Source organism: Bos grunniens, chromosome 2 (assembly GCF_055505025.1).
Source record: "Bos grunniens cultivar Pamir isolate PY7600 chromosome 2, Bosgru_T2T1.0, whole genome shotgun sequence".
Taxonomy (NCBI): domain Eukaryota; kingdom Metazoa; phylum Chordata; class Mammalia; order Artiodactyla; family Bovidae; genus Bos; species Bos grunniens.
Genome location: NC_141166.1, coordinates 106,499,837 through 106,512,517, shown reverse-complemented (window position 1 = coordinate 106,512,517; position 12,681 = coordinate 106,499,837). Strand labels below are relative to the sequence as shown.

The following is a 12,681-nucleotide window of genomic DNA, read 5'->3' as shown; positions in this document are numbered from 1 at the left end:
GATGAAAAGTCAAGAAGCTATCTCTCAGTTCTCATATGACTACTTATGAGGACCTGGGCCTACTTAATATGGTTGGGATTGTCCTACTAAGTTATACCTGTACTGCTGCTGCTAAGTCGCTTCAGTCGTGTCCGACTCTGTGCGACCCCATAGATGGCAGCCCACCAGGCTCCCCCATCCCTGGGATTCTCCAGGCAAGAACACTGGAGTGGTTTGCCATTTCCTTCTCCAACGCATGAAAGGGAAAAGTGAAAGTGAAGTTGCTCAGTCGTGTCTGACTCCTAGCGACCCCATGGACTGCTACCTACCAGGCTCCTCCATCCATGGGATTTTCCAGGCAAGAGTACTGGAGTGGGGTGCCATTGGTGACTGTCATTTCCCTGAAATTGTTAATGTTTCTGGAATTAATATGTGCTTTATTAGTCTTGTTAAGTTTTCCAGATGTAGAGCTTAGTTATAGAAGTGTTGCCATTTAATGGGAGCCAACTAAGCTGTTATTTTATTGCTTATTTTTTGTATCTGCCAACATTAGCCTGAGGAAGCCATAGTAGCGTATGAGCAAGCACTAAATCACAACCCAAAGGATGGAACATTGGCAAGCAAAATTGGGAAAGCTCTTGTGAAAACTCACAACTACTCAAAGGTAAATACTTCACATTTTTAGATATATCTGTTGGATCAAATTTGCGAACCCTGCTCGTTGAGAAATCTTCAGCAAGCACTATTTGTATCTTAATGGTTGGAAACCCCAAATTTGTTTTTACAAACTGGAATTTGTGTTAAGGACTTTCTCAGTGTCTCAGATTCTTCTCTGCTTCGTTTTGCAAAGGATGTTGAGACCCTCAAGTTTATGTCAGGCTTCACCTTACACCCAATTTTGCCATCAAGTAAATTAAGATATGTTTACTGTTAACATCTCTTTCATTATGTGACAAAGCATAATAGATATCCTTTCTGTTGAACCAGTTTTGAGCCATGTGCTTTGAGGATTTTTTTTTTTTTTCTGTTTTTTGTTTTCTAGTCAGGATAATGGATTTTCCTCTAATTGTTACATTCTTGCCCTGCTCCTTGTAACTGTTGATCATATATATAACACCTAGCAAAGAATTTTCAGTCAGTAAATTTCACTAACTTTTGGAATAAAAATTTTGAGTACTTTTGTTATTTGCTAGAAGAAATTCTAGTTGCCTTCTGTGAAGTTTGATTCTGTAAGAAAAATGGCATACTTAACCAATAGTGCAAGTCCGTGTATAAGCTGCTTTTAGGTTACTTCCAGTTGCTTTAAGTCATAATGTGTGTAGGATCTATGCTTGAATGCCACTCTCACTGCCTTTTCTCTTCCTAACTGAAATGGATTCTGTTTAGGCAATCACTTATTATGAGGCCGCTCTGAAAAGTGGACAACAAAATTATCTCTGCTATGACCTGGCTGAGCTCTTATTAAAATTGAAGTGGTATGATAAAGCAGAAAAAGTTCTTCAGCATGCTCTAGCTCATGAACCTGGTATGAAAATCTAATTTTAATATACCTGATATATCTGATCCTTTTTATTTTGATATTATATTAGTATGTATTACCTCCTTAATATGTGTGAGGTTGATTTAATTTGTCAGAATGTCAATCTACTAAAATAAGATATTCGTGTTATAGAGAAACACTTTACTTTCCAAAGTGACATAAAGGAAGTTTTTTTAACTTAATTTTTATTTCTATTAGAGTACACTTGATTTACAATGTTGTATTAATTTTAGGTGTACAGCAAAGTGATTCAGTTATACATATATATAATATATATACACATACAATATAGCCATTCTTTTTCAGATTCTTCTCCTATATAGATTATTACAGATGACTGAGTAGAGTTCCCTGTGCTATATAGTAGGTCCTTGTTGATTATGGTGATGTGTATTTGTTAATCTCAAACTCTTAATTTATCCCTCGCTACAACTTTCCCCTTTGGTAACCATAAGTTTGTTTTTGAAGTCTATAAATCTGTTTTATAAATAAATTCATTTGTATCTTTTTTTAGTTTCCACATATAAGTGATAATCATATGATATTTGTCTTTTTCTGACCGACTTCATGTAATGTGAATCTCCAGGTCCATCCATGTGGCTGCAGATAACACTATCTCATTATTTGTAATGGCTAAGTAATGGTCCATTGTATATTTGAAGTTGATGCTTAAAGCCTACTAAGTTGAATGCATTTTTTAATTCCATAGAAATACTTGCATGAGTCTTGTCAAACCTTGCTTGAAACACTACAGATGGCCTTAAATGTGGATGTGCATTTTTAAAAAGGTTTTAGAGATTAAAGGAGTATGTTCTACTTCCATGGGCATAAGCATATTACATTTATTCAGTATAAATACTTTCATTTAATAATTACTTGCTTAGCACATCCAGTGGTGTACTTAGATGCCTTAGTGCTTACATTAGTTTTTGAGGCAGATAAAATTATCTCCATTTTTAAATTAACAATCGATACTCAGTTTTCTTGATAGTTTATAGGTTCACCTAGCTGATAAAGAGTAGCACCAGGGTTCTGATAAACATCTTAAATTTAACTTGTCTGAAACTGAATTCCTTATCTGCCTCCCCACATCTGTTCCGTGTGCGGGCTTCATCTCAGTAACTTCATCTTTTCTTTGCAGTTTCAGATAGCCAAAATCCTGGCCTTCACCCTTCTCCTTGTCCATTGGAAACCCTCTTGGTTCTTGCAGATATATTCAGAATTCTCTCGCGTCTCCTTATTTCTCCCACTGTCAGCCTGTCCTTGCTTATGTGGATTACAGCAGTAGCCTCCACCTGGTCTCCGTGTTTGCACCCTCAGCCCCACGCCCTGGCACAGTCACTCCTAACCCAGCAGCAGCACTGGGCCTTCCAAACAGTGGAAGCCCGGTCCCGCCTGCTCCAGTCCCCCTCGTCTCCCATTTGTCTCAGAGTTAACTGGAGTCTTACAGGGGCTTATGTGGCCTCCACAGGTGCATGCTGCCACCCCCCTGACCTCTGCTTCCAACCTGCCCTCACCATTGTCACAGCCTCCTTGTGGTTCCTTGTACCACCTTTTCTCACCTGTAAAATAGCAATAACAAAACATGCCTCTCAGGTTGAAAGTTTAAAGAAACAATGTACGTAAACCACTTCAAACATAGTATGACGCACTTGATAAATGGTGGAAGAAACAACTTTGTGTTAATTACCTAGAGTTCTTTTAATACTCTTGAGCACTTGCCTTGTACAAGGCTTTAATTGCTTTGCATCTATTATTTAATAATTTATGAACCTGAAATTTTACAATAATTCTATGAGATAGGCACTGTTATTTCCCATACTTTACAGATGAAAGGGAGGGACAGAAAGGATAGATACCCTGTTCAATTTGTATCTTGTTAACTAGCAAATGATAAAGCCTCGATTTGAAGCCAGACAGGTTGACATCAAAGTCAGTGTTTATTATGTATGTGTGTGTGCTTGTGTGTGTGTGTGTGTATATACACACTTTTTTAAGTTCTACTATTAAAAAATAGCAGTTATCTTAATTGCATGTACCAAATACCCTATCTTGTCTCTGAAAAACTTCGATAAACGGAAATGCTTACACACTTAATGAAAATTGAAATTCTTACTGTGTCGTTGTATTGTTCTATGTCTAAGAAGAGTCTCCAGTTATTCTACAGTTCTTTAACCTTTCTTTAGGCCACTTTTTAATCATAAATCCTTCCCCCTCTGCCAAATTTGGCCATTCTTCATTTAACTTACTGAATATTATTAAACTTAATTCACTATTTTTCAGAATCAAGTTTAAGAACTTGTAGGAAAATGTAAACATTTTAAATGAGTCATAATTTTCCCAATATATTTTCTTTCATAGTAAATGAACTGTCGGCCCTCATGGAGGATGGACGTTTTCAAGTTCTTCTAGCAAAAGTTTACAGTAAAGTGGACAGACCTGATGATGCAGTCACTTCATTGCAACAGGTAAGGAAAATACCTTCGTTTATGAAGGAATGAGGGTGGGTGGCGGTCTCAGAAGGAAATATACCACATACAAAAAAAAAAGACAGTCTTTAGGCCCAGCTGTTCTGGAAGGTAAGTCAAATAGAAATAACATTTGAATGCCAGTGGATCGTACTGTTTAAAAATATCATTGCTAATTATTATATAACAATTAGGGAAGGTTGATATTTTCAAGGTTGATATTTTTAATCCTGTTTTACAACTAAAGAAGCTTGGTTTAATAACTTGCAAGAACTCACTCAATTAGTGTCATAGGCAGGAGTTAAACTCACTTTTCTTCTGTTTATTTCTTGCATTTATTTATATCTTCTTTAGTTTCCCTTAATACTTTGTGGTTTTTCAACGTAGAGGTTTTGTACATGTTTCCTTAGATGTATTCCTAAATATAAGTGTCTGATGTGTTTTGATGATTTCTTAATTTCTAGTTTGTTAATAGTATTTTTAGTACATGACTTAAATTTTATCTAATGTATTCTCTGCATCTGTCAAGATGGTCATGTGACTTTTTTCCAATTTTTTTTTCCTGTGGTATATTAAATTGATTGATTTTCAGATGTTAAACCATCCTTATATTCCTGAAATAAATGACACTTTGTGATTTTTTTAAAAAGATATTGCTGGAATTTAAAGATATTTCCTAATATTTTGTTCAATATTTGTGCACATACATTCAAGAGAAAGACTGTTCTCGAAGACATGCTATTTCTTAATGTTTGGAACAATTCAGTATTAGCATCTTTGAGACCTTGAAGCTTTTTTGATGGTAGATTTTTATTAATGGATTTAAAATGTCTAGATTTCAGACTCATCATTTAAAAATTTTTTTCCTTCTAAGTGATGTCCTTAATACCTTCCCAAGAATGGAACAGCTAAGTTGAATAGCCTCAGTGATTTTAGAGACTTAGCATGTTTTACAGGGGTGCTCCCTTCAGAAAGACTAGTCTGATCTATATGCCATTGACAGTATGTGGATGTACTTACTCCCTGAAACCAGTCAATATTTGATTCAATAACTTTCAGGTACTATTAATGTAATAAACATTTACAATTTTTAATGATAGTATCTAGACATCTTTTCTAAATATTTGTTCCATGGTTGCATTTCCTCCTCAGAGAAAAGACTCTCTACTTTTATAGTATTATACTTTTATAGTTTCAAAGATAATTGCATGGCTCATTTGCAAACAAGTACCTTTTGAAGACCTCAATTAAGACATTATCTTTGGATCAGGCTTTGTTAGATTGAAGACCAATCATGTTTAAATAAATCTGTAAAATTATGCTACATGTGAATGATTGAGAATTGTTTCATTTCTTTTCTACTTCTTTTTTTAATTGCTTTTTATCCTTACATTTTACTAGGCTCGAGAATTACAAGCTCGGGTGCTAAAACGTGTTCAGATCGAACAGCCAGATGCAGTTCCTGCACAGAAACATTTAGCAGCTGAAATTTGTGCAGAGATTGCAAAACATTCTGTTGCTCAGCGAAACTATGAAAAAGCAATTAAGTTTTATAGAGAAGCTCTTGTTCATTGTGAGACAGATAATAAGGTCAGTACCTTTATAAAATTTTCAGCACCTTGTAATCCAGATGTCATCTCATTTCCCCAAATGTAAATTTCTTAACAGCTTATTTATAAAGATTTGAAAAGAAATGTACTAAAAATACAAGTTAAAATATTAATATTGGTTTTATAAATACTGTAAAATACATGCTGGCTTGAATTAATAATGTTAGAGTCTAAAAATTATTATGGAACAAGTGATAAAAAGTAAATCTGTAAGCTTTTATGTTCATCTATGTTTTAATAATTACTGTAAAACGATTTCTCAATCTCAAATACCTGAATCTAGAGGATTCAATTCAGTTAACTGAATACCTATTGTGTATCAGTCGCTGTTTAGTGCTGGATATACAAAAGTGGCTAGATTGAATCTCAACCTCAATTGGCACAATGTTAGAATAAATGCAAAGATAATATTAGTGTAGAAAATATATACATGGCATTTTTTGAAAGTTTTTATTGGCTGTATCATTGATTTATAATGTTAGTTTCAAGTATACAGTGAAGTGATTCAGTTATACATAGATTCATTCTTTTTCAGATTCTTTTCTCACATAGGTTATCACAGAATGTCGAGTAGAGTTCCTGTGTTATACAGCGCTCGTTCGTGAAAGTCGCTCAGTCATGTCCAACTCTCTGCAACCCCATGGACGATACAGTCCATGGAATTCTCCAGGCCAGAATACTGGAGTGGGTAACCTTTCCCTTCTCCAGGGGATCTTCCCAACCCAGGGATCGAACCCAGGTCTCCCACATTGCAGGTGGATACTTTATCAGCTGAGCTACCAGGGAAACCCTATCTTGTATACAGTAGTGTGCATATGCTAATCCCAAGCTCCTGATTTATCCCCCCACTACATTTCCCCTTTGGTAACCATAAGTTTGTTTTTGATATCTATAAATCTGTTTCTATTTTGTAAATAAGTTCACTTGTATCATTTTTTAAAAATTAGATTCCACATATGAATGATATCATGATTTTAGTTATTCTGAGTTCACTTAGTATGATAGTCTCTAGGTCCATCCATGTTGCTGCAAGGGGCGGTATTTCAGCTTTTTTGTGAGTAATGTTCCGTTTTAATATGTGCCACATCTTCTTTATTCCTCTGTTGATGGACATTTAGCTTGCTTCCATGTCTTGGCTGTGGTGCATAGTGCTGCTATGAACGTAGGGATGAATGTATCTTTTCTAGTTATGTGTTCTCCAGATATATGCCCAGGAATGGGATTGCTGGATCATATGATAGTTCTATTTTTTATTTTTTTAAAGAAACCTCCATACTGTTCTCCATAGCGGCAGTACCAATTTACATTCCCACCAAGAGTGTAGGAGGGTTCCCTTTCTCTACACCCTCTACAGCATTTGATGTAGACTTTTTTTGGGGGGAAGGATAATTTTTTTCACAGAATTTTATTTTTTGTCAAACCTCAGTGTGTGGCTCAGCTGGTAAAGAATCTGCCTGCAGTGCAGGAGACCTGATGTAGACTTTTTGATGATGGTCATTCTTGACCCAGTGTGGGGTAACACCTCACTGTAATTTTGATTTGCATTTCTCTGATGAGTAGTGACACTGAGCATCTTTTCACCTGCTTTTTGGCCATCTGTATGTCTTCTTGGGAGAAATGTCTGTTTAGATTTTCTGCCCATCTTTTGGTTGGGTTTTTTTTTTTTTTTTTACTTTTTTAATATTGAGCTGCGTGAGCTGTTAATTTGGGAGATTAATTTCCTCATCACATTGCTTGTAAATATTTTCTCTCATTCTATGGGTTATTATGGTTTCCTTTGCTGTGCAGAACTTTTCAGTTTCATTAGGTCCCATTTGTTAAATTTTTTTTTTCATGACCAGGAGGTGGATCCAAAAAGATACTGCTGCAGTTTATGTCAAAGAGTGTTCTGTGTTTTCCTCAGAGCCTTTTATAGTGTCCAGTCTTGCATTCAGGTCTTTGATCCATACTGAGTTTATTTTTGTGTGTGGTGTTAGAGAATGTTCTAATTTCATTCTTTCACATGTTTCGTGTAGTTTCACGAGCGTGTGTCTTCCTTCACGCCTCTCTCTTGACTTACCCGCCAGAAGGGAGCAGGAAATGGCGGCAGTCAGTTCCCCACAGGAACCGTCTGTTAGTGCTGATCTCTAGGATTTTCTACTCTCAGTCTAGTAAATGGCTAAATATTTAAGTGATGTAAAACACAAGACAACCATGTTCTAGAATTTGACGTTTAAGATTGAACATTTTGAATTAACATAGCTCTTTCAGACATAAGGCAAAAATAAGTGTTTATTAAGTCACAACCAAACAGGTGCCTCGTTCAGTGATGACTAAAGTGACTGAAATCATAGTTGTAAGTCTGGAGCATGTCTGCTGTAAGCCTTTTATTGATATTTTACGAATGAGGAAACAGGTTTAGAGAGGTAAAGGGCCGTGGCCCCATCGTGGAGATGCTTGGACTAGAATCTTAGCTGCTTATTTTGGACCTGTTCTTTTCACAATGCTTTGTCTCTACTTTTCAAGTGAGTTACAGCCTGTTTTTCCATAATTTTTCCAGTATAAGAGAAACTAGAGATGAGCAAACCTATAGCTTTACCTGCCTGTCGTGGATGGCATTTTTATTGTACTAACTTTGGTCAGGTGACGTCTGCGCCCTAGACACTTTCCTGACTTTCTGCTCTAGACTGTTTCTGATTAACCTCGCCCTTCGCTACAGATAATGCTGGAGCTGGCCCGATTATACCTGCTACAAGATGATCCTGACGCCTGCCTGCGGCACTGTGCGCTGCTTCTCCAGAGCGACCAGGACAATGAGGCCGCCACCATGGTTAGTCCGGGACACTTCAGTGCCAGCAGGGCCGTCGTGTCTTGTATTTATTCCGTGTGGCAGTTTCAAATTTTACCTGATAAAACTAATAGTAGATGTGAGGCCCGGCTCTTGGGAAAATTAATATTTTTAAGATTATTAGCACATTTTTAGTTTTTCTGTATGACTAAAAGGATGCCTGGTCAGGAATGGTTCCTGTGGTCAAGTTACTTAAACATGCTGGAGTTTTTAACAGTTTCAGTCAGACTTTCTGAATTACAGAGAAAATTCTTTGTATAACATTTTAAGACACTGTATTTTAAATAGTTTTGTCTTTCTCAATTTTATGAGGGTTGAGGTTTTTGTTAGCTTTTCAAACAGCTTCATAGATGACAGTTTGTGAGGTTCATAAATGAATCACTATAACTGAAAAATACAAGAACTCTCCCTTTTAAAACACATAATAAGAAAATCTCACTAAATCTTGCTAATTTTATATTCCTTTGAAATATTATTTTGGGTTTTTAAAAGATTTTCTTGTTATTTTTACAAAGTCCAGTGAGGTTTCTTCTCTATGATAACACATAGAGTGCAGTTTCCTTCAAATTTCTGTTTTAAAAATAACTGCTTAAAACATATTTTCTGCTAAAAATAGTTTTTGTGAACAGAGAGATCTGTTTCACATCCTTGACGGATCTCAGTGCTAATCTGCTTAAGGTGTACTTGAATTTAAATGGCTCCATTTTATAAAACTTTGCCCTCGTGTTTCTCCTATGTGTCTTCATAGCAGTCAACCTTGATAGGAATAACATGCTTTGTAAAATCACATGGCTGTATTTTTATAACCAACTTTTACCTTTATAGATGATGGCAGATCTCATGTTCAGAAAACAGGACTACGAACAAGCCGTGTTTCATTTACAACAGCTTTTAGAACGAAAACCAGGTAAATATCTGCTGATTTTATCTTCAAATGCAGTTAACGCCCTTTCTCTTTTTGGCTGTTACACTTCTTGGAAAAACCGCAACCATGGTCAAATCCAACACTGTTTATTCCACACCTGCCGTTGAGCAGCTCAGATGATTATAAGGAAAATGACTGGTCATTAAAGTCACTGGTCTCATTTTAAGACCACCAACCCCAGATGTGCCCTCAGATGCTACCAGGCAACCCTACTGCATCTCTGATGAATTCACTCACTGCATCTCTGATGAATTCACTCACTGCATCTCTGTTTTACTCTTCTTCCTCTCGCTTCAAACCTCCGATAACCTTTCCCCTTTCCTCATCCTCAGCTAGGAACCTTCCCTCCTGGCTCACTGAGAGGACATGAATACCTGGAAGAGAAAGTCTCCTGCTTCCTGTCCTCAAGTCAGCCTGCCCCCAGCCCTTTCCCCCTTCAGGCCTGCCACCCCACCTGCAGCACGGCTCCCTGTGGGCACTGGGCGCTCCCCTTGCTTCCGAAGGGTTTGCCTTCTGGCATCCATGTCTCCTGCACCATCATTTTCTTTGCAGTTGGCACGTAAATAGGCTGTGACATCTCCCCACCTTGAAGGCATCAGTAAATACATAACAACCAGCTCCCACCTCTCCATTTACTCTACCCGTCCACTTCCTGCTCCATTTCTCCGGTTTCCTCTCAGGTGTTTCTGTCCGTGTGCTCTTCACTGTCTCCTGCACTCCAGGGAGGCCATGTCAGCCGGGCGGCCAGTGACCTCCATGTTTCCAGATCCAGGTCTAGTTCTCGTTCTCTGCTTCCCCAGGTCTGACAGTGTATTTAGCACAGCTTATCCCCGCTCCTTCATCAAAGACTTTCTTCACTTCTGGGATGCTGGGCTTACCTGGTTTTTCTTCTCCCAGCTGATCATTCTATTTCACTCTCCTTTGTTAGATCTATCTTCTCTTTATGACTTTTAATTTTCAGAATGTTTTAGACATCTGATCTCAAACTTTTTCCCCGTCTTTAATACCTTCACCACACTCTTATGACTTCATCCAGACCCAGTGTCCTTCATGTCCGGTGTGCAGTCTTGACTCGTCTACACCACTGCCTGTTTGCACTCCCACTTGGGTGCCTGGGAGGCTCTTCAGCTTAACCTGTCCAAAGTAGAACACCAGGTCTTTTCCTTCCCTCCAGACCTGCTCCTTCTCTTTTTCTTTTAGTAAAGGGTATTATCGGACGTTCTGGAGGGAAGGCGCCAAGATGGCGGAGGAGTAGGACGGGGAAAACACTTTCTCCCCCACAAATTCATCAAAAGAGCATTTAAACGTCGAGTAAATTCCACAAAACAACTTCTGAATGCCGGCAGAGGACATCAGGCACCCAGAAAAGCAACCCAACTCCTCGAAAGGAGGTAGGAAAAAATATTAAAGACAATAAAAGAGACAAAAGAGGGAGGGACGGAGTTCCGTCCCGGGAAGGGAGTCTTAAAAAGAGAGAAGTTTCCAAACACCAGGAAACCTTCTCACTGCTGAATCCGTGCCGAGCTTTGGAAGCACAGAGGACAACATAACAGGGAAAAATAAATAAACAATTAAAACTCGCAGATTGCGAGCCCTACGGTAACTCCTCCAGCGGAGAAGCAGCGCAGACGCCTGCATCCGCCATTAGCAAGCGGGGGCTGGGCAGGGAGGCGCGGCGTGGGCTGCATCACTGAGAGTAAGAATCTGGCCCGAATACCCTGAGCGCTATCTGAGCGAAATAATTTGGGCTAGCAAACCAGACTGTGGGATATCTACCACACGAAAAGCCAGCCCTAACCTAAGACACCGCCAGCCCGCGCACGGAACAAAGGACTAAACAGAGGTAGCCGGCTACAAACCTTCCCCCTCCGGTGACAGGCAGCCAGAGCCAGAAGGGGGCAATCTCAGCCCCAGAGAGACATTATCTATAAAACTGGCTTCTTTGCTAACTAAAACTTATTGGGGGTCTGGACGGTCAACATCTGCCTGAGAAGGTGCGCCGGTTTTACACCCAGATAACCAAGTGGCGGGGAGGCGATAAGTCGCAGCATTGGCGCTCGCCAAACACCTCATCACCTGAGCTGCTCGGACCTGGGAAGAGCACAAAACGCAGCCCCAACTGAGTCTGCGCCTCTGAGGACTACCTGAGTGCCTGAACCTGAGCGGCTCGGACCTGGGAGGTGCATGCAACCCAGGGCCAGCCTCGGATTGTTCCCGGCGGAACAACCTAGAGCCTGAGCAGTGTGGGCAGGGAGGCTACACGCGCCGTGAGCGGGGGCAGACCCAGTGTGGCTGAGGCACTGCGAGCGCACGCCAGTGTCATTTGTTTGCAGCATCCCTCCCTCCCTCCCCATAGCGCGACTGAACAAAGAGAAGAAATACAGCTCCACCCACCAGAACACCGACACAAGCTTCCCTAACCAGGAAACCTTGACAAGCCACCTCTACATACCCACACACAGCGAGGAAACGCCACAGTAAAGAGAACTCCACAAACTGCCAGAATACAGAAAGGACTCCCAAACTCAGCAATTTAAACAAGATGAAGAGACAGAGGAATACCCAGCAGATAAAGGAACAGGATAAATGCCCACCAAACCAAACAAAAGAGGAAGAGATAGGGAATCTACCTGATAAAGAATTCCAAATAATGATAGTGAAATTGATCCAAAATCTTGAAATTAAAATGGAATCACAGATAAATAGCCTGGAGACAAGGATTGAGAAGATGCAAGAAAGGTTTAACAAGGACCTAGAAGAAATAAAAAAGAGTCAATATATAATGAATAATGCAATAAATGAAATTAAAAACACTCTGGAGCCAACAAATAGTAGAATAACAGAGGCAGAAGATAGGATTAGTGAATTAGAAGATAGAATGGTAGAAATAAATGAATCAGAGAGGATAAAAGAAAAACGAATTAAAAGAAATGAGGACAATCTCAGAGACCTCCAGGACAATATTAAACGCTACAACATTCGAATAATAGGGGTTCCAGAAGAAGAAGACAAAAAGAAAGACCATGAGAAAATACTTGAGGAGATAATAGTTGAAAACTTCCCTAAAATGGGGAAGGAAATAATCACCCAAGTCCAAGAAACCCAGAGAGTCCCAAACAGGATAAACCCAAGGAGAAACACCCCAAGACACATATTAATCAAATTAACAAAGATCAAACACAAAGAACAAATATTAAAAGCAGCAAGGGAAAAACAACAAATAACACACAAGGGGATTCCCATAAGGATAACAGCTGATCTTTCAATAGAAACTCTTCAAGCCAGGAGGGAATGGCAAGACATACTTAAAATGATGAAAGAAAATAACCTAC

At 39.0% G+C, this 12,681-nt stretch overlaps 1 protein-coding gene across 6 annotated transcripts in view; it reads left to right on the top strand.

Annotated features, from left to right (window-relative positions):
* The window catches only part of TTC21B (tetratricopeptide repeat domain 21B), a 105,094-nt gene that overhangs the window by 43,553 nt on the left and 48,860 nt on the right, over window positions 1-12,681 (top strand). For 4 of the 6 annotated variants that reach the window (XR_015152743.1, XR_015152719.1, XM_086370689.1 and 1 more), the window contains 6 exons: window positions 533-643; window positions 1,366-1,504; window positions 3,881-3,987; window positions 5,389-5,577; window positions 8,296-8,406; window positions 9,250-9,331. Coding sequence is in view for 4 of the 6 variants with exons in the window: in XM_086370689.1 (XP_086226815.1) it covers window positions 533-643; window positions 1,366-1,504; window positions 3,881-3,987; window positions 5,389-5,577; window positions 8,296-8,406; window positions 9,250-9,331 (739 nt within the window). In the remaining 2 variants the exon portion in view is untranslated. Of the gene's footprint in view, window positions 1-532; window positions 644-1,365; window positions 1,505-3,880; window positions 3,988-5,388; window positions 5,578-8,295; window positions 8,407-9,249; window positions 9,332-9,681; window positions 9,837-10,549; window positions 12,267-12,681 lie in introns of those variants that run through there. The other 2 variants (XM_086370704.1, XM_086370714.1) reach the window with 2 other exon arrangements.